The 22,787-nt window shown below is 35.5% G+C and overlaps 2 protein-coding genes across 2 annotated transcripts; one reads left to right on the plus strand and one right to left on the minus strand.

Moving 5' to 3' along the window:
• The first annotated feature begins 1,967 nt into the window (after nt 1-1,967).
• LOC125823562 (probable galacturonosyltransferase-like 4) lies at nt 1,968-3,371 on the plus strand. Its single transcript, XM_049502921.1, has one exon. It carries the CDS (start codon nt 2,178-2,180, stop codon nt 3,276-3,278), a length of 1,101 nt encoding a protein of 366 aa, XP_049358878.1. The 5' UTR covers nt 1,968-2,177; the 3' UTR covers nt 3,279-3,371.
• On the minus strand, nt 3,365-20,221 carry LOC125823561 (AP-5 complex subunit mu). The gene is made up of 8 exons (XM_049502920.1): nt 19,968-20,221; nt 19,747-19,890; nt 16,632-16,940; nt 9,175-9,458; nt 8,173-9,068; nt 7,756-7,812; nt 4,464-4,511; nt 3,365-4,303 (listed from the first exon to the last, which is right to left on the minus strand). Exons 1-8 carry the CDS (start codon nt 20,033-20,035, stop codon nt 4,232-4,234), a joined length of 1,878 nt encoding a protein of 625 aa, XP_049358877.1. The 5' UTR covers nt 20,036-20,221; the 3' UTR covers nt 3,365-4,231.
• Between the last annotated feature and the right edge of the window lie 2,566 nt (nt 20,222-22,787).

The following is a 22,787-nucleotide window of genomic DNA, read 5'->3' on the forward strand; positions in this document are numbered from 1 at the left end:
TTAAGGTGAGTTTTGATAAATAGTTGATGTAGAAAACTCATACACCTAATAATTCATGTATGAAACTTGAAAAATTGAGATACTTAAGATTTGGGGTGGGGAGGGAGAATGACATGCTTTTGTAAAGAAAAAGAAAAAAGAAAAATGGTTCACTTAATTTAAGAACGTCCCATGCTAGAATATTGATTGATTAAACTTGATTCCGACATGTTGGAACTCTTAAACATGCTTATTGTAAGAGATTAGATTCTAATTACAGAGCTAATCATGATTACCATTTTACTTAAACAAATCAAGGTTTGTGAGTTTCAAGGGGATATATATGTCCCCTCATGAACCCACAATTATATCATTTTCTTGCACGGATAGGAAAAATCTTTTTGGCCAGAATTTGACCAGAATGATTTTTTATCTATGTAAACAGTTTTACCCTTTTAACTTTAATACATTTTAACTAAAAAATGAAAAAAAGATTAGTTTGTTTTCAAATAAAAAAAAATATTATAGTTTTTTTAAATTTTCTGGCCATTTAATTTGGCCTAACTTTTTAAAAAGATTTTACTCAATAAATTTGATTGGTAAAATTCTCCTTTTTGATCAATATATATTGCATTATGAATAATTAAATTTTAATCTGTTCAACCATTTATTACCATTTGGATTAACATTGACTAATTAATCTAAAGTTTCAAATGATAAATAGGAAAAAGTTAAACCACCTCTCATTGTGTATTTAGTCATGTTTCTTTATATTTATATTGTCGCTAAGCAATAATTATATTATTATTATTATTAAATAATTATTGTAAAATTCTTTATTTGTTGTAGCGTGAACTTATAAGAAAGAGTTTCAGCTCGAATAATGAAATTAAAATCATTATTATTCTGTTAAATATAAATGGACAGAGTCATAATTATTCTTAGCAAACTAACTGCATTACACTAATTTATTTTTTCATGAAATTTTTTGGTGGATGCAATTAGTCAGTGAAAGAAAATGAATGATTAAGGTCTCTGAAACTTGGAAATCACAAATGGGGACAATCATCATAACATTGTTATTCTAATTAAGGAGCAATTAGTTATAATTTGGACACAAATGTACCTCATTATGAGTATAATGTATGACTAAAACAGTACATTTGTACGTACATGTACCACTTTTTTATGCATATCCACCACGTTAATTTATCATAGTGCTCTTAGCAACACATCCAAAATTTATTAAGATTGATAAGGTATGATTGAATGGGGTAAAAGATAGGCATGACACAAAGGCGGAGCTGGATGGGAGTTCATAGGTTCGGACGAACTCACTAGCTTTTCCATAGACTCTGTATTTGTATTAGAAAATTAAATAAATATATATGTATATTAACTTGTGAACCTCCTAACAAAATTGATTGGACAACTCAGTGGTAAGAAATGGGCAGTGGAAATGTCTTTTATACTAATGTTGTGGGTTAGTATGAATTGATACTTACCTACTTCTACTGGATCCCCTAAGAAGTAGGAAAGCACTCCAACTTACATAAAAGTCGTCTTCCTTTTAATCGAGCCACAATATGTATTTAAGATAGCATGTGCAATTTCACAATATTCTTTTAATCTTTATTTATTTATTTACGTACTTTTTATTCTATAATAATTAATGCTAAAGGCAAAATCGGAAAAAATAATGATTTCTCTCTTGGTTTTTAAAATTAACAAGAATTTACGAACAACTATATTTAAATAAACGGAAATAATTTAGGTCATTGAAAATAAATGACTACACACACAAAGATATCGGTTCTTCCTACATTTAAAAATAAATAAATGCCAAATAATTGCAAAAAGTTTTGCATTGGCAATAATTTAGGACATAGAAAATAAATCAATGTAGTTGAAAAAATATCGGTTCTCCCTACATTTCATGATAAAAAATTCTAACTGTTTGTTGTGTTACACTAATCTTTAGAACCACTAATATAGAATAATTACTAAAAATAACTTCATTAATAACTTTTTTTTATGTCTAATGGACATTTTTTCTCTCTAAAAATTACTTTTTTTCGAGTTTAAGTCAAGCACGCATTGAACACGGATTAAGACTCTCCTGCCCCTTTTGACATCCATATTATTAACCCAAGAAAAGAAAAGAAAAAAAACAAGAAATGTAGCTTAAGAAATTAAAGATGGCCTTTTGGAACAAAAATGTCCCCAATTCTTCTTCATCATCATCTTCTAAATGTTTTCCAATTCTAGGCCTACTTTCCCTCATCCTCTTGCATCCTACCACCACCACAACAACCACCTCTTTTGCTAACGCCATTCGCGTTGTTGCCATCCAAAAACCTACCTACGATGACATTCCTTCCTTCCGGGAGGCACCTGCTTTTCGCAATGGCAACTCATGTAGCTCGCGTAACGTAGATAAGATTCAAATAGTAATGCCTGTTGATGCCAATTATATTAGGGGCACCATGGCTGCAGTGTTGTCTATTTTGCAACATTCAACATGTCCAGAAAACACTTCCTTTCATTTTCTTTCTATCTATCTTGAACCTGAGATTATTTCCCTCATCAACTCTACTTTCCCTTACCTTAGCTACAAAATCTATCATTTTCATCCTAATCGCGTAAGGGGAAAGATATCCAAGTCTATTAGACAAGCCTTGGATCAACCTCTAAACTACGCAAGAATTTACCTCTCGGACATTCTCCCTAAGGACGTGCACCGTGTTATCTATCTAGACTCGGATATCATTGTTGTGGATGATATTGCCAAGTTATGGGGGGTGGATTTGGGAGACAAAGTCCTGGCAGCACCTGAATATTGCCATGCAAACTTTACAAACTATTTTACAGACACATTTTGGTCAGACGTGAATTTGGCGAAAACGTTTGAAGGAAGGCGTCCATGTTACTTCAACACAGGTGTAATGGTGATGGATCTTGATGAATGGAGGAAGGGAGGGTATGCCCAAAAAATTGAAGAATGGATGTTAATACAAAAGCAAAGAAGAATTTACCAATTGGGGTCGTTGCCTCCGATTTTGCTTGTGTTTGCTGGAAACATCAAAGCAGTTGATCATAGATGGAACCAACATGGTTTAGGTGGTGACAACCTTGAAGGTAAATGTAGGGGACTTCATCCTGGACCCATAAGCCTATTGCATTGGAGTGGCAAGGGTAAGCCATGGTTGAGGTTGGATGCCAGAAAGCCCTGTACCATTGATTACCTGTGGGCTCCGTATGATCTGTATCGTTCATCCAGAATTGCGTTAGAAGAGTGAGTAAGAGCTGAATAGAACTCGAGATAGATTGATAGAAAGAAATTGCTGCAATTGAAAATGAAATGGTGCAACAAGTACCAACATTGATGCAATATAATTGCATAGTAAGACATTGTCAAAGAAGAATAATTAAGATTACAGCTAATAGTTCTCAGGCTTGAGATGTAGAATTCTTAGGCCTTTTAAATCTGAAGATTGAAGCTAAAGGAGTCTCCAGGGTATATTAGACATCGATAGCTAAGAAAGGAAAATGTGGAATGAACTTAATTGTTCTCCCCTTATTAGAATTTGTACATTCATCATTCTTGATTGTAAAGGTAAAGTGTTAATTTTGAGTGTTCCCTTCATGAATCCGTAGGTACGTTCACAACAGAAATAGACTTCTACCGATTTATCTTACAACAGACGGAAGTCTTTCAGTCACAAAAGCTCCAACTCAATGAACTCCAGGGTCTACACAAATTAGAAAGCAATCCACCAAGAGCAAGAAATCTCAGCATCTTTCTAGTTTTATAGAAGTTGAATGAAGCAAGGGAAAGCTGCTGATCAAGTTTCTTGCAAAAGCATGTGTAATAGCAGAAGGCACGAGACTCGGTCTCTTTAGTAAAAGAAAGAGTATCTTTCACCTAGTAGAAACACCAAGACAGCACAAGCATGTATGAAGTTAGTTCTCATAACCTATACAGCTAACTAATTATGTATGACCTGAGTATCCACGAAGTTGTTGTACACACGTCTCAAGTAATCTTGTCCCACATATACCAAATGCCAAGAAACAAGAGACATCCACTTCCCAGTTGTGCAATGTAACTGCATCAGGAACTTGTCACAGAACTACATCTCTTTTGCATACAGCTTCTTTGATGCCCACCTCTCAAACTCAGCAGCCATCTGACAAGTTAACCGTCTGTCATTGCTCCTAATCAGATACGCCAACAATATATTTTGCAACTCTATGCTTTGGGTGTGGCAGCAACTGGACATTTTCCTAATGTGTTCCACAAAATATAATCCCCAGAAGTCACCTGTGATAATCATAGCAAAGTCAGGACAATTGCAATATTATAGTAACTCAAAAGATAGGCTTGATTGCAGAAGTCGAACAGCTGCTGTAACAATCAAACCTAATCAAAGCTACAGAAATATGTGGCCAGGAATATGCTATTTAACTAATAATGAAAATACCTGAGTTGAAAATTCCACGGGTGCTTTAACAGCAGGGAAAATGCTTACCTGCAAAGGCTCATCGCATTAAGAATAACAGTAGGTGTATATGAGTATAAAAACAGAAAATATCAAGTGCATAAGAATCTCTATGACTGAGCTCTCACAGGCCACAGCACAAACCTAAGGCTGATAATTAGAAGTTGAAGTATTTATCTTAAACCTTGAGCCCGTCTTTATTTGTCTAAGTATGAATGAGCCATACATCATTATACAAGATAACACTTCTTGGTGCATGCTATTTGCAAGTGATATAGTGTTAATGATATGATAAAAATAATGAAGAAGTTGAAACATTGGAGAAACACTCAAGATAATAAAGGCTTTAAATTAAACAGAAGACAAAATTTAGCCCCCCTTATAACCAAGGTGAATGAAATTAAACGTGATTGTGGTGCCCAAATACAGATAATTTAGATACATAAACGCAGTTTTCAAGAGAATGACATGGCCAATGAAGATGTAATACAAATAATAAAATTTGGATTACTAACAATAAAGCGGTACCAGAGTTTGTTGACTAAAAAGGAGTGATATGAGAGTACTATGCAACATGGATATACCTAACCGCATGAAAGGACTTTTTATATTTTGTAGAACTACAACCACCATACGGACCTAGACTAATTGGCAACTATGAGCAATTAAGTGTACCAGATAATAGGGCAACATTACGGAAAGAATGGAATTTGCTACAAATAAAATAAATGTTTGGCGTAAAATTCAGAGAATTTGAAGATAGATAAACATGCTAAAAGAAGAATTAGCTGTCAAGAAAATGTAGTAGGGGCATATGGTGTCTTATTCCTAAAAGGCATGAAAATGTATCGAACATATAAGTAGAAAATTTTTTCAAGGAGACATACGACAAAAACTAGATAATATTAGAAAAGGAAGAAATATAGAACCCCATGTTGAAAAAAGAGATGTAGATGTCATGCTTGCCATCAAGAAGGACACTAAGCTAATGAGTGCCCAAACAGGAATAAGAAAGAAAATAAATAGCAAATAACACTATGCTAATGACTGTCCAAACAGGAATAAGAAAGAAAATAACATGCAAATAACACATGTGATAATTTCAAAATAGCACACATCACATATCGATTACTGATTAAATTTTTTTATAGCATCCTTTTTTCATTTTATCTTGTCATTTATCTTCACCATCTAAATCATGTCATAGAAATTCAAATCTTATTGCATTTTCTAATGTCGTTAATAAATTTTTTACCGTTTGTGTTCCTGATAATTCATCTTTTAGCAGGTAATTCTTCATACCATAATCCGACTTCCTCACATTGTTGCAGTAAAACATCCTTGTGCTCTATGAACATTGTCCTTTTTTAGTAATTACCGAGATACTACATTTTACCCATTGGGTTACCATTTCATGCTTAGAGGCCCAACAATGTTATATCGGAATGATTAGATGAGTGTACGAGAACTACAGATGTTAAGATGGAAGTAAAAGCAGCTATTAGACAAGATTAGAAATTATCAGATCCTACATAATGGACAAAATAAGGGACCCCAAAGATGGTTAGGCCTAGGGATGGCAACGGGGGGGGGGGGGGGGGGGGGGTAAGCCTTGACCTGCAAATATTAACCCACCCGCTCCGCCCTGCATAGCATTTTTTTGTGTTTCAGACCCACCCCGCATAAACCCGCACCCAACCCGCCCTGTAACAGTTTAAAAAAAAATAATCAGAAAAGCTAAATCAAAATTTAATACTACTAAATTATTTTTGCATCTTTCGAAAGCCAACAAATTTAGATAGATTATGTAATTAAGGATTATATTTTTTTATTTTAAGAAGTATTATATGTTCAAAATCATATTTCACATCTTTCCAAAAGCCAACAGATTTAAATGGTAATCAGTTTTTTTAAGCAGTGAGCCAGTGATGCATTAATTTTGAAAAATTGAGTGTGTGAACTTAGTTTTTTAGTTTTCACAAAAAAAAAAAATCAAAAACTTTTTTTATAAAGTATAGTTTTATGTGTACAAACATGAAATTCAGTAAATAAAAACATGGGTTAATGCAAATTCACATTTTCAATTTCACTGAAAAATAAAATAATGAACTGATTTTTAATTAACCTTCATTTTGCTTAAAACCACTACCCGACCCGCATCGATTTTAAGAAATTTTATTTCAACCCATCCCGTCCCGCCCCACCCCGCATAGCCTAAAAACCACTCCGCCCCGCTCCATTGCCATCCCTATAGTTAGGCCATGTCTGACCAAGAGTTCAAGTGCACTTGAAGGTGCTATGAGGAGATGAGCTAGACCTAAAATCACATAGAGGAAAAGTGTCTCAAAAGACCTACAAAATCTCAGAAAATGCCTAATTAACTGAGAATATAATGGAAGCAAAAACAATTCCTATAAGTGCTATAAACGACCGTCTCTGGTAAAAAAATAAATGAATTTTGGCATTTTTTATGGTCCAAAATGTACGAATTTTTCAACGTACAAATATGTATTAATTAATTTTTTTCAAAATATCCTTCTCTTTAGAGGGTTTTCAACTCTCTCTAGTTTTAAGAAAAATTTGGGAAGTGGCAAAGGGGTAATATTGACAAATCATCCTTTAATTAATGTCATTAACTTTCTTAAGGGGTGCGACAAACCCCAAAATTTCATTTATTTTGGACTAGAAGGAGTAGTTTGGTTAAGACTTAGCGGGTGTTGTTACACTTGGACAAGGTTCAGTGTTTACAAGGAATCTTTTTTGTTTGGTGAGACACTTGGTTGTCAGTCCAGAGATAAATGTGAAGCTGAAAGCCCCAGGTTTTAGAAAACTCTTAACTTACATCAAAAGACAAGTTATCTAGTATAAGAACGTAATGAGCCCAAATAGACCGGAACAGACATAAAGGATGCATAAAGCTTACCCTAATAATTTAGGATTGAAATCAAGTACATTAATTGACCAACTTGATTGTTTTAAAAAACAAACCTAGATAAAAATTAGTAATGCTTGACATCGTACACATGGCTCAAAAAAAAGAAAGAGGAAAGACAGTCACATGCGATCCTTCTGCCAAATGCAAACTGAAAGGGGAAAGTTTTAACAGATGATGATATCCAGAAATTTTTGGTCTCATACTACTACAGTACTACTGGATAATAAACAAGGATAGCGGAGGTCGAACTATGCACAATCACAATATTATGTCAAATGAGAAGTTCCATTCTAAAAGAAAGAATCAACCTGCCAAAAGATGATATAATAGGGGACTTACAGATTTTGGATCAATAGACATTCCTGATAATGATCCTCCCATTATCTTGAAAGATACCTGCAGTCACATGAGTTGAAACAAAATGTTTTTTCACAAAGCAATTTAATCTAATACACAGAAATGTTCATATCCGCATCGGCTAATTCTCATATTGTTCGAAAAGAATTAGCATGTTTGTGAGATTGAAAATAGTACTTTTCATTATAAAAACAAACACATTTCTAGAGTCGAGTTGTACTCGTCGGACTCGCCTGACTGTCCTTGTTACTCCTTAGTTTCTTTTTTCTGCTTTTATTTTGAATACACTTTCCTCTCTAATTATCTTCTTGTAATGAAATCAAGACATTCGGGACTGTGCATACGAAAATAATCAAAAGAGGAAACATCACAACTAAAGTTGCTATTGGAAATACTTACTTTAGCATAATCATATGCTTGCCAGCAAAATGGCTCCTCCAAATCAACTGCTTGAAGATCCTTATTCATTTTTTCCATCAAAAGATCTTCCACATTTGCCATATTATTTGTTGACTCTGTTTCGGCATCACTCTCTTCATCTTCCATATTCCCAAGTACTGCCCCTGAGGTAGGCAATCTTTGAGGTTGCCATGGAGCAAACTTCACTGTTCCTGGAAATGTTGCCTCAACACTTTTTCCTGAAATTCCTCGACCAGTCGTTATAATTTTCCATTCAACCAAGTGTTCAGCAACTGAAACTGTTCCAATAGAAGGTGTGCCATCAAAAGAAAGTACCCTTCTCCTAGGGAAGGGCATTGTCACAGTACAGAAATCCATTGACAGAGGAGCTCTATAACCTTCCATGAGCCGTAACTTAAACAAAAATGCACCTTCATTTTCAGAAACCATTGAAAGCTGATAAAAACCCTTAATTGGAGGTCCCATACCACAAAATGCCTGATAACGCATCAATACAAAATTTCCTAATGGTGGTGAGAACATAAGTGATTGCTTCTCATTACCATGCTCTGGAACTTGAGCACAGGGGTGGAAGGATAACAGCTCAACACGAGCAGTGTCCAAACCTATTAGTGGAAACATCACATCAGGCAACCCTTCTAATTCTGCTCGACAGTTAACTTGACCTGAAATCTTTTTGCTATCTGGAATTTCATCGCGATCATACATGGCAGCATGGACTGTCTCGTGAATTGTAAACAGAATTCTCTGCTTCCCTCTATAAAGATAAGGTTTCCATGCTGGCTGCTTCTGATCTGCAGGAGGGATATCTGCTGAAGAAAATCCATTTATCTTAACTGCTGAAATGTTGGTGTAGTTAAGATCCAGAGGGGTGCCTACATTTAAGGTAGATGGGTTTTCAGCAAAGATTGAACCCTATAGTTAATTCATAAATGCCTTATGGATTTTTTTGATGAGAGATACCATAAAAAGGTTACCAACCAAAAGGCATTGCACTGCTTATGAAAGAGCGAATCGCATCTCTATCCAGAGACCTCAAACCAATCTTTGGAGCATCAGATGCCATTGCTCCGCTTGTAGCAGATCCAGAAGCTGTTGATCCTGCAACTGGAGCAGCTACAGGTTTTGCTCTTGCTGAAATACCAATACTTCCAGTGAGAGAATCCAACAACCCACCCACTGATGGAGATGCACTTATGACTATTTCAGGTTCTGTCACATCGCCTGTTATGATGTCTCCTATCATGTGACCCACCATAAATGCCCTGTACTTGGAATGTATTGCAATTTTATTAATAAGTGAAGCTGGAGAGATCTAATTATGCAAGACCTAAACCAACTTACATTTACCACAAGCAAAACTTACCACAATTCACATTATGCCAAGCTAAACCCCAGCTTCAAAGATTACTTCGAGTCATAGAGGTCATGTACAAGTATATGATTAAATACAAGAGAGAAAACTGAATATGCAACTCTAATGAGTTGACAACTTAACACAAATGAACTAATCAAGCTCCTACCCCACCCCCAACCCCAAAAAGGAAACTAATTCCTCCACACACAGCAAGGAATAGTAGATGACAATGACAGGCCCAAAATTCTTCTTTTTGACAGGCTCAAAATCTTCTTCTTCTTTTTTTATATGAAGTAAGGTGTTTCATTGAAAAAGTTATCAAGAAGATGCAAAGTTACAAGAAAGTATAAGTATGACTACATGAAACAAAAAGACAAAAGAGAGTTGCCAGCCTCTATACAGTGTGTCACCCTAGAACAAGAACACTAACAATGTCCAAAACAGGTCCAGTACTGATTATTAGGGATAACTTAGTTCATCAAAAATGATTAAGCAAGCATTTAGCTTTAAGTGAGTGACTTGGAGTTGAGATGCCATCAATACATCTTCTATTCCTCTCAGTCCATTGACACCAAAAAAATAATTACAGGAATAATAAACCAGATCATTTTGATGGCCTTATCAACTTTCCATAAACTCCAACTTATGTGTGCCTATCTCAAATAATTTGGCAGTGCAGGAACAAATGGTTGACAGTTTACTAATTCCTCATGCATAGATAACATCAACTGACCAGCTGAAAACCTCGTGTTAGGCAAGCTTCATTTAGGGCAATCCAGTTGAAGCATATAATATAACCTTAATAACAAGTAATTTGGTCCTCCATATCAGTTTTTAAGGCCATGAATCAAGGACTTGATTCTGAGTGCAGGCCTGTTTATAACATTCTTTGACTATGAAAATACCTTGCTGCCACAATACATAATGTCTAAGTGATCTTAGTCAATGTTATAACCTTCCACTTCAGCTAACATTTCCATCAAGCTTTCTATTTCCCAGGTTTGGGCAAACCTTGTCAAATGTACGTACCAGTTATTGTTACTCCTATTCTGAGAAATTGAAGAGTTCATGTCCAAGGCAATGTGGAATAGATTAGGATAATCATCCATGAGTGCAGTGTTATTGAGACATTTGTCATTCCAAAACCTTATGTACACTCCACTACCTGGTTTGAAGTGACTTTTCTGCAAAAATCCATTCCCCAGCTTGCTGATATACTTCCAAGGATCAAACCCATAAGGTGTGCATTGTCAATTTTGGTGCTCCAGTTGTCTCTTTTCCCATGTTTAGCAATGATCAGTTCCTTCCAGTGACTTGGTTCTCCTATACCATCCCTCCATAGTCACTTCATTTGCAAACATTTGTCGTAGATGGCTAAATCTCTAATCCCCAAATGTCCATTGCATTTTGTCTGTGTGACTTTATCCCGTTTTATCAGATAGAATTTCTAGAGCTACTATTCCTCTCCTAAAGGAAATCCTTTCTGACTTTGTCCACTGCTTTAGCACTTTTTTAGGAATAAGGAACAAAGACATGTAATAGGTAGGTATGTTGTCAAGCACACTGCTGATAAGAGTTGGTTTTCCCCCATAAATAAGAATGGCAACTGCCAAGAAGCCAAACTCTTTCTAATTTTTCAACAACACCATTTCAGATTTCACAGTTTATGAATTTGGCTCCTAGTGGGAGACCTACGTAGGTGGTAGGTAGTGTCCCAATGTTGCAACCCATGATTCCTTCCAGCACCTCAATATTGAGCACATTATTGACGGGATAGAAACTATTTTTAGCATGACGTGTAACACTGACAGAGCTTCGAATAGTAGGAGTGTGAGATTCAAGTATAGGATTTGTGTTTTTTCTGCCTCATAAGATCAATGTATCATCTGCATACAGTAGATGGAAAATAGTGAACGTGGTCCCAGTATCTGTGCCTACTCTAAATCTCTAAATCCATAGCAGATTTCTAGCCTTTTCCTAACATCTTATTTAAGCCTTTCATGGCTAATATGAAAAACGAGGGGGAGTGTGGGTCACCTTGTTTGATCCCTTTCTGAGGGGAGAAAAAAACCAATAACTTCTATTGATTAATACTGAGTCTTTGACCATAGAGATGTTGTATTTAATCCACTTTATCCATTTGTCACCAAATCCCATATTTCTCAAAATGGATATTATCGGTAGAACCAATTTAATTGATCGAAAACATTCTCTCCAGTTTGCACATGATACCAGGCTCTCTAGTTTTAATCCTCCAATTCAAAACCTTCTTAGTTTTTTTTTAAAACTTGGTAACTTTGTATTATAACACAATAGTACATGGGCAATACTAAACCTTATATACAGATGAACTCCAAAAACTCCACTATTCTAAATCTAAATTGAATCTAAAACATCAATTATAGAGACAGTTTCATTTCAGTATAATTGATTGCACCAAAAACATAACAACAAAATGCAGTTGAGTTTAACTTTCTGCATACTATTCTCTATGCTCTCAAAACACCTAGAATTTCTCTCTTTCCAGGTTGCCCACCAGATTGAAGCAGGGATAATTCTCCATCTCGTTCTGTCTTTAGCTAGCAATCCTGCCTCCTCCCAACTTTTTAGGGCTTCAGTAATTCTCCTAGGCATAGCCCAGGATATGCCTTCTTAGTTATGTAGAATATTTTCAGCTTTAGCTCCCCGTTCAAGTTGTAATCTGCTTCTAGAATGATCACTGTGAACTTCCTATCCCCACACCATGTTTCAATACGGATGAAGCGGCCATAGATCTTGACCACTGAGTGATCTTTGTCGTGTCAACATATGAACTCATCTGGTGTATATTGGCATGCCTGAATCTGTTTGTGGTTTACTTCCCCAGAAAATGAAGAATTTTATCAGTTGTGTCTCCCCATCCAAGTTGTAATATGTTTCTAGAGTGATCATTGTGAACTTCCTATCCCCCAGCCAAGCTTCAATACGAATCAAGCGACCATAGCAGTTATAATCTAGAAAAACTCTGTAGATGTATGCTTGTGATTTCCACCCCCACATCTGTCATAATTCCTGTCCTTTTAGGATGCCTGCTTGAGAGCAATGCATACCCAACAGAGGTTTTCCTCATCTATTTTGATGCTACTCAAAAATCTTATGTGCCTTTCAATAAATACAAACCACCCCTCACCAGGTTAGAGAGAAAAGAAGACAGGGAACATTTCCCAAGTTACAGCAAAATGTAGTTAAACTACCTCTATCGTAGTTATCTCAATTATGTGGCAGAAAACAGTCTCAAAAATCTTTAGTACAGTATCTTGAATAAGAACTTTAGGATATTTTGGGTGGGCAATTTCCATACAACTGCTTATGGTCAATTTCCGCAAATTTTCAACATATCATTATTATAATTCTCTTTTGATGATATGATTCTCTACCAACAACTTTCAATCTGTTATACACACCGGAACCTCATGGGTGCACCAAGAAGAGCTAGAAATGAGAGGCTATTCCTCAAATGTACATGGTAGTTCTCTATTCCATCTAAGTTCTCTTATTTCTTTACTTACGCAAGACCCATATGAGTGCTAGTGGGACAATGGTTTCTAAGTTCTTCGACTACTCTTCCTTCTGAATTTCAAGCAGGAGGCGCCTCCTTCACTGTGCTTGGCAACACCTATTGCATCCCGAACCGTCTCAGAATCCACACCACAAGCAAACTGCCATCATTCTCATTATTATTATTAACCTTAAACATATCCCTGCCTCCCCCGAAGTTGGAAAATCCTCCTTGCACATCTTGACTTTGCAGGTGCATCTTTAGATACGCCATCTTGTAAAAAGTAGATCTGAGACCCTCTTGCACTGTGTTAGACCATTGTAAAGTAGGGGGTGAATTCACGTGCTTGACTTATCTCAAACATAAGAGAAAAACAAGAAAATCATCAGAACTATACTCCATACAGTGTCCAATGTATGTATATCTACCCCATGCCATGGAAGCACCATTCAACTTCAGTCTTCAATTCACACACCACCGCCCAGTATTTGTTCTCAAAAAACTCTCCAATCTGCATCTCTCTCTTGTTTTTCCCTGCACTCCTCAAAAATCTCTTTAGTGAAACTCTCTAGATGTGAGTGGTACTATACTACTATCTCTTTTCTTTTTTTCTTTTAAAGTATGTATGACTTTATTTTCACTGTTTGCAGTAGAAAGTAGGATGTCTTTGAGGTGCTATAAAATGGTGGAATTGTGTTAGACAAATGTATTAACTTGTGTGCTATATTGCAGAAATACACATCACTGGAAATAAAATAGATTTTTCTGGATAACTTTAAACTAATAAGGAAATAGAGGTCGCTAAGAAAATAGGAAAGAGGATGCTGAAGAAATAGCAATAGAGGTTTGTATAGAATGGGGAAGATGCCCCTTCTAAAAGAAAGGAGAGAGAAATATAAAATTGTTGGACACATAACAGTAAAATGAGGTCTTGATCACATTTTTTAGCATTTGATGAGCCCTCCCATTTTCTGCTAGAGACTCACAGACTACGTGACAGTGTAAAAATCAATGTCAGTCAACCTATAATACAACTTATGGACCATACAAATTTACAAAGCCAAATATTGTTGCAACAGTACTAATACCCCTAAATGAAAAATAGTTACCAGATAATCCCTCCATCCCATTTTTATGTGATGGTGTTTGACTAGGCACGGAGTTAAGGAAAGAAAGAGAAACTTTTGAAGTAGGATCTAGTTTAGTTTTGTTTTAAGTACACGCAATTGTATGTAGCTCCATGATGTAAATTTGGGATCCCAGCCTTTAGTGCCAAATATTAATACACAAAACTGTTACCTTTGTCAAAAAAAAAAAAAAAAAAAAAAAAAAAAAAACTTTTGAAACTTATGGTCTAAAACAAGTCATAGACATTTGTCTAACTATAAATCATCTCATTATGGGTAAAAAAGATTCAAATTTAAAAAGTCTTTATCTACAGAGAAGACAAAGCTTAACATTGAAGATGAAAAAGAGGAGAGATGATGAATGTTTACCCCTATTTTCAGATGTGCCCCTTTTTTGGCAAAAGAAGCGAGAAATCTAGAGCCTCAACGAAATTTAATGGCCTTCCATGAAAACAACATGAATATTTCACGCAAGAACAAGGGAGAGAAACCAAGATGGAAATTACATATCAGGTAACCTGAAACAACTTCACAAGAGCAGACCAGACCCTAAAACCAGAACCAATAACAGTCATATGATGAATAAAAGTCCAGACAAAATTTTCAATTGTATCGCATATTTTGGAATCCCATTACCAAACCCGGCAATTTTATTCTGCATTCTGAGAATCGTATGGCAAAAAATCTGATGAAACGCAAACCATGTGGAGATGTTTCGTCAGTAAAAGAGACCTTTAAATGGAAGCAGTTAGCAGCACGCACTCAAAACCAAAGTAGATCATTGAGGATATAATTTAGACATTGGAAGCTCCACTTGAGACATTAAATACTTATAAATAATGGCTGTTGCACTTAAGATAGAAAATTGTAGGGAACTAATGTGCCGTATGAAAGAAGACAGTATTCATAACATCAGTGGAAAATATAATCAAAAGCAAGAGAATTGTTTATTTATTTTATGCAAGAGAATTAGAGGGTGTTTGGGTAAGCATATTTGTTGAGAAGGTAAATAATTTTATTAATGAAGGAAAACCTCTATACAAGCCATATACCAAAAACCAAAAAGAGAACCTACATCAATAGATGGCTCACCACAAAAGAAACCCAATCATCTATACAAATGGGGACCTCAAGGGTACACCACAAAGAAACTAGAAACAAAAGACTACTTCACAATTTTATGAAATTTGGAGTCTCCCCATATAACCCAGATGATGGCTAATGGAGCAACACCCCCTTAGAATTCACTTCCCCCTCCAGAAGGTCCAACTATGCAACGCCTCCTTCATTTGCCCCACACCACTCATTCCATTCCAAACCAGTAAAGGACTATCAACTACAGTTGTGTAGCCACCTGACAATGCAATAGGAGATTATCAACATCATCACTCAAACATCGATACATACCAATCAACATAAGTGATCTGTGATCCTTTTCTTTCTCAGATTCTCCGCTGTCTATATCACTCCGCTCACAGTTAATGCAAAGAAACACACCTTCCTGAACATCCTGGAATCCAAATAGAGCGGTGTGGAAATGTAGGTTGCTCTCTCCCTAGCAATCTCGGATGATAAGAGCAGTGAGCAACCATCCCTTTTTTGTCGCCATTTCCAAATGTTGGGTGCATTTACTGGTAAATTCTGCTCATAAAGTAGCTCCACCAGATTATGAAATTCACCCAACTCTCAGTCCTGAAGGTTTCTCCTAAAATCTCAATTGCCAAATAACTTCTCCCACAAGTGATTCACAAATTTGTTGGACTGTCAGCTTATAAGTTGGTTAAATCAGGCTATAAGCACTTTTGTTGCTCATCTATGTGTTTGGTTAAAACCAAAGTGCTTAGATGGCTTCTCAGTTTATATAAGCACTTTTGGTTTGACCAAATCTTTTAGTGCTATATTATCCCTAAATCTTTTGTAATCCCTGAAATACACTTCCTAAAAGAAAATTCTAAACTTCCAGTTTCAAAGAAAAAGAAAATTCTTAGCTTCTTCTCCATCAATTTTCGTCATTCATCTTTTTCATGTGAAAATACTCCTACTAAACTTACATTTTTTTTTTAAATAAGGGTATTTCAGTCATATTACCTAAAAAGTGCTTATTGACACATTTTTACCAAACACACCAACCGCTTATTATCAGTTTCAATACTCTTATCCAAACACGCAACTACTTATTTTAAAAAAAACTTGGAGCACTAAATTCTTGTGAGCTAGTTTTAATCAGCTAACCCACACAGACTCTTAATAGCATTAGTTGAGAGTGAAGTCGATGATTGACCAATGGAAGTGAAGAAGAAGCGAAAGGTTAAACTTATTGATGCTCTGGATCAACTTAAGGGGCCAAAAGACAGACATCAAATGTCAATTTTACCTATCAACTTGAAAGTTAGAAACAGGTAAAAATGGAACTTACCCTGTGATTGATGGAAGATTAAGCAGGAGGGGGGATAAACTTTCATCAGCTCCAACAGCATTTCCACAGTCAGATCTTTTACACATCCTTGTATATGTTTTTAGATGATCTGGTTCCACTAAAGGCAGTACAAGGATACAGTAGTGTCCCTTTATGTGCAAAACAAGTGGCCACAAAACAAGATTCTTTTCCTCTTCATTTTTAGTGCACAAACTTATTATGTGGCGCGTAATCGGATCATCAACCCATGAATCTGAACCTTCAACTGACTGATTTATCCTAATGCCAAATCCACGAGCAGATCCCTCCCTATAGAAAAGGTTAGACAGGGTAATTCATGGTTAGAAAAATTTGGCTACAAAGTAAAGACATGAGACTGAAGAAAAATAAAGAGAACAATGGAAGCTAAATCGACAATGAATAAGATTACGAGATCTTACATAATAAAGATAGATAGTGAGCAAGTGCATGCCATTTCACTCTTCATGACAACTTCATCAATAGTCATAGCTAATAACACTAGAGATCTGTTTGAAGGAACTTAGCAGGAAAATTACTAGAGGTTTCCTGACCTTTAATCTTTTTATTAAATGTGAAAAGCCTCAAATATGTCATCGAACTTTACAAAATGACTGATCTATGCCGCTCGTTAATAGCTGGATATAACCATGCAACCAACGTTACCATCTCGGCCCTATATGACATACGGAACCCTAGTGCTACCCGATTTTGCCACGTAGCATTATCTAAATCCTTCATTACTTACTGGCCCCCACCCCACCCCCTTTTACGAGTGGCATATGCGAACCATTTCTTAAATGTAGTGGCATATTTTAGCCTTCTTTCCCAAGCCACTACCACATCCCAACCACTATAACAGGCAAGATTTTACCACAAAAAGACATACATACTCTTAATGTGCATACTCATATGTACTTCCACACCAAGCTACACCTCATCAGACTACTTACTTTTAAACCCGTCCTTTTTTTTCTTAAAACAAATTTTATGTCCTTTTTCCAAAGCCACTACCATGTCCCAACAACTGCAACACCCCAAATTCTACCATGAAAATAAATACATACTCTTAATCCACATGTGCATATGTACTTTCCATACTCAGCTATACCTCATTAGTATATTCTCTCTTAAGCCCGTCTTTTCTTTTTTTAAAACAAATTTAATGTCCTTTCCCGATTCACCACCACGTACCAACCACTATAATACCCCAAATTCCACAATGAAAACACATACATACTACCACACACTCATATGTACTTTCTATACCTAGCTCTCTTTTAAGCCCATCTCTCTTTTTTCTTAAACAAATTTTATGTGTTCCTTAAAATCTTTTAAGACTTGTCCCTATAAGTTTGTTACATAAAATTGTACGTTTATTACGTAAAATTAGAAAAGATGGAGAGGTATATATAGAAATTTGATTCTAAAATGTTGAATGTCATGCATCAAATGATAAACAAAAAAAATAACATAAGTTAGTTTTGTTATCCAAGAGAGTGGTGTATTATAAGGGATTGGGAAAAGGCTAAAATATGTCCCTGAACTTAACAAAATGGCTCGCATATGCCAATAGTAAAAAGGGGTGAGAGGGGAAGGGGTTGATAAATAACGAAGGGTTTAGATAATGCCACGTGGCAAAATCAGGTAATAGTAGGGTTGTGTTAACGGGTAATGGCATATTTGGCCCACAATGGCAATGTCAACGACATGTTTATGTCCAACTATTGACGAGTAGCATAGATAGGTCATTTTACTAAGCTCGATAACATATTTGAGATTTTTCCCTTCTTTAATAGCCAAGAAAGTCACAAATTTGACAGAATTTGAAGGGATATGTACCATAAAGGAAAAACACCAATGTGGATCCATGCAACCAAAAAAAAAAAAAGGAGATAATAGAAACAAACTGAATTTAGATTATCCAGGTGATTTCAATATGTTACCAATTCTCAACTTGCAAGTGTCACTTCTTTGTCAAACTAACCTTTTGAACATGAACCTATCCCCACTGATTGCAATACAAGAATAATAGATAGGGACGACAGTTGAGAAAGGGTCTCCCTGTTGCCATTTATTTCTATGTAGTACTGATCAGAGACTGGATATTGGATACCAGAAAAAATTGAAGTGAAGTTTAACAAATAAAAATGATAATTTTTTCAAAATTTTGCTGATATGCCACTTTTTGAACTGAATTGCAAAACCCACGTGATTCACTGGGCATAAATTGCATCCAGCTTTCAGTTAAGAAACCAAAATTTCATAATGCTAGACTCGTGAATAAAATCAAGAAAATTGAAGCTCCACTTTACCATTTAGACTAGTTCTTTAGACTAGATTATTACCCCCACCCCTCATCTCTAAGATTATTAATGAACCCACAATTTTGTATTCTTAGAAGACCTATATCCTCCACGCGTAATAAGAATTCAGTAGATTATCCAAACCAAATGAGTTAACTTGCTTAAAACAAAAGGAGCTAACTGCTAAGCACACTAAACTCGAAGAGCTGAAAATGGAGAAAACTTTTTTCTTTGAGAAAGGTTACACCTAGTTTTGCGACTAAAAAACATCAAAATTCTCAATTACCCAAAAAGAAGAAAAAAAAGATACTATGTTTTCTATAAATGTGTTCTTCAAGCTAATATAGTACACCTCAACTAATCCACCGGATACATGCTATCTGGCACTAAAACAGGTACAAGGTAACTCTACTCTTCAAAACTCCAAAACTTAAACAGATAGAAAGAATCGCCTAGTATCTGCACAGATCTAAATCTTGGCTCCCAATGTTGTCACTCCAATTCTTCAACCGCTAAATCACTTCCTTAGGGACATAAGGATAGTACTTTTATGTTCTCTTCAAGAGTATATACTAAAACAGATACAGTTGAAATTGTATGCCTTGACAGAGTAAAAAGTATTAACACAATCATGTTACTTTAAAGGTAATTGCATGTAACTTTATTTAATAACACCTAAAATAAATGGTATTGTTTATACTAATGTCATTGTGTATCACTTAAACTCAAGCATATCATCCCAAGTTTCAAACTTGATTCAAAAAAGGAAATTAAAAAGAAGAAGAAAAAACCTTTTCTTGCGGTCAACGAAAGCATCAGCAATCTCTGAATCAGTAGGAAGAGAAGGCGCCACATTATATTTCAAATCATCCTCCTTACAACACTTATCTCTCTCACATGCCGCCCGCCACCGCTTCTCCACCACCGGAAATCTCCTGCAATTTCATCACCATGATTAAAATTAACAAAACACGCACACACGCACACAGAGGGAGAGGGAGAGGCGAAGTACCGGGAGAAAACAACGGTGTCTTGATTGGTGAGGATCCAGAGAGCTCTGATACTACACGAACTCGGCATTTCCACACCGGAGACAAACTCTACGGTGATTTACTCGTTACTCCGAGTTCGACTAAATTCACCGCCGTTTTTGTGGCGTTTACTGCATTTCTACGGCGTCGGTCCGTACGCCGCTGTCGATTTGAGGGAATTATCTGATGAGGAACAACTTTTGGGAAAATTAAGAGAACTTCAATACTTTTTTGTTTAACAGAGCCCAGAGGCACTAGTAGTGGGGGAAACGAGCCAAAAAAAGACTCACGAATGAAAAGAAATAGAAATATATCAATTTGTTACTAAATATTAATAATAAACTATATAAAGAGGGGGGAAGGGAAGATAGAAGAAAGGGGAAAATGACAATAATAAGAGTAACAAGATGAGAGAAAATAATATTTTCTTTACTATTTTTGGTGTCTCTACATTGTAGAGGTATTGCCCCTCTTATAGAAAAACTCTTCCTTGGAGAGGTGAGCATTCTACAGTAATGGGTCATGGACATACATATATTTATATATTTATTTATAACACTCCCCCTTGTATGTTCATGTATAAATTAAAGAAAGGTATATAAAATTATTTGTAATACACATTATTTACTGCCTCATTAAAAATCTTATCAGGAAAATCAGTAGGACAAAACCTTATTAAGAAAAAAAGAGTGCAGCGTGTATGTACTCCCCTTGATGAATGTCACTTAATAGCTCGAAGATGACGTATTTCAATCTTGTATCTCAGTTTCTCAAAGGTTGAAGTTGGCAATGCCTTAGTAAACATATATGTTAAATTATCACTTGAACAAACTTGTTGCACATCTATTTCACCCTTCTTTTGAAGATCGTGAGTAAAGAATAATTTTAGTGAAATGTGTTTTGTTCTATCTCCTTTGATGTATTTTTCTCTTAGTTGAGCTCTATATGCAGTATTGTATTCATATAATGTTGTTGGAGCATCTCCTTTTAAAGAAAGACCATTGTTTCTTGGATGTGTTGGGTTAGTGATCTTAACCACACACATTCTCGACTTGCCTCATCGATGGCTATTATCTCCGCATGATTTGAAGAAGTAGCATCCATGGTTTGTTTTGTTGAACGTCATGATATAGTTGTACCTCCACATGTAAATAAATAACTTGTCTGAGATCGACCTTTATGTGGGTCAGATAAATATCCTACATCTGCATAGCCAATTAATTGTGAATCGGATTCCTCTGAATAAAATAGTCCTAAATCAATGGTCCCTTGAAGATATCTAAATATATGTTTAATACCATTTCAGTGTCTTCGTGTTGGGAAATAACTAAATCTTGCTAATAAATTTACAGAAAAAGATATATTTGGTCGAGAATTACTAGCAAGGTACATCAATGCACCAATTGCACTAAGATATGGTATTTCAGAACCAACAAGTTCTTCGTCATTTTCATGAGGTTGAAATGGATCTTTATTAATATCAAGTGATCTCACAATCATTGGGGTACTTAATAGATGTGCTTTATCCATGTAGAATCTCTTTAAAATATTTTTAGTATATGTTGATTGATGAATAAATACTCCATTTGTAAAATGTTCAATTTGTAGACCGAGATAAAATTTTGTCTTTCCAAGGTCTTTCATTTCAAATTCCTTTTTCAAACATTCTACTGCCTTTGAAAGCTCTTCGCGAGTTCCAATGATATTCAAGTCATCAACATATACAGCTATAGTGACAAATTCAGATCCAAACCTTTTAATAAATACACAAGGACAAATTGGGTCATTCTTGTACCATTTTTTAATAGATATTCGCTAATGCGATTATACCACATGCGTCCTAATTGTTTCAATCCGTATAAATATTTTTGAAGTTTTATTGAACAACTTTCCCGGAAATCTTTATATACTTCAGGCATTTTTAATCCTTCAGGAATTTTCATAAAAATGTTGTTGTCTAGTGAGCCATATAAATAGGTTGTAACGACAACCATCAGATGCATGTCAAGTTTTTCATGAATTGCCAGATTTATAAGATACCTTAAAGTGATTGCATCTACCACAGAAGAATATGTCTCTATATAATCAATATCAGGTCTTTGCAAAAATCTTTGCGCCACAAGTCGTGCTTTATATCTGACGACTTCATTTTTCTCATTTTGTTTCGCACAAACACCCATTTCTACCCCACTGGATTTATACCTTCAGGTGTTCGAACTATCGGTCCGAAAACTTCGCATTTTTCAAGCGAAGCTAATTCAACTTGAATTGCATCTTTCCATTTTGGCTAATCATTTCTATGTCTACATTCCTCGACAGAATTTGGTTAAAGATCCTTATTTTGTTGCATTATTTCTATAGCAACTTTATAAGCAAAAATATTATCAACAATTATATCATTTCGGTTCCATATTTTTCTTGATGAGACATAGTTTATTGAGATTTCTTCATTATTTTTAGGCACCTGAACCTCTTCCAAGGTTTCATCAATTATTATGTCTCATTGCTCTTATTGAGTAGTTCTTTCATATTATGACCATCTTGATCGTTAGCTCTTTTTTTTCCGAGAATTTTTATCTTTGAAACCGATTGGTCTACCACGTTTAAGCGTGGTTTAGACATATTTATATTAATTAATTGTCCTATAGGAATGTCAACTCGAATTGAAGCATTAGCAACTGGAATATGAGATTTAGTAACTCTTGATAGGTCAGTGAATGCATCTGGCAGTTGATTTGCAATATTTTGCAAATAGATTATCTTTTGAACCTCTTGTTCACATTTAGTTGTACGAGAATCTA

This window comes from Solanum verrucosum, unplaced genomic scaffold (genome assembly GCF_900185275.1).
Source record: "Solanum verrucosum unplaced genomic scaffold, falcon-dt-bn FXZP01000093.1, whole genome shotgun sequence".
Taxonomy (NCBI): domain Eukaryota; kingdom Viridiplantae; phylum Streptophyta; class Magnoliopsida; order Solanales; family Solanaceae; genus Solanum; species Solanum verrucosum.

What these genes read in the sequence shown, in the direction of transcription:
- LOC125823561 (XM_049502920.1), bottom strand. Translation starts at nt 20,035, where the DNA reads ATGCCGAGTTCGTGTAGTATCAGAGCTCTCTGGATCCTCACCAATCAA. An exon ending in GACACCGTTGTTTTCTCCCG is followed by an intron (nt 19,891 to 19,967) that starts GTACTTCGCCTC and finishes ATGAAATTGCAG; the next exon opens with GAGATTTCCGGTGGTGGAGA. An exon ending in TGTCTATTGATCCAAAATCT is followed by an intron (nt 4,512 to 7,755) that starts GTAAGTCCCCTA and finishes GAGCCTTTGCAG; the next exon opens with GTAAGCATTTTCCCTGCTGT.
- LOC125823562 (XM_049502921.1), top strand. Translation starts at nt 2,178, where the DNA reads ATGGCCTTTTGGAACAAAAATGTCCCCAATTCTTCTTCATCATCATCT.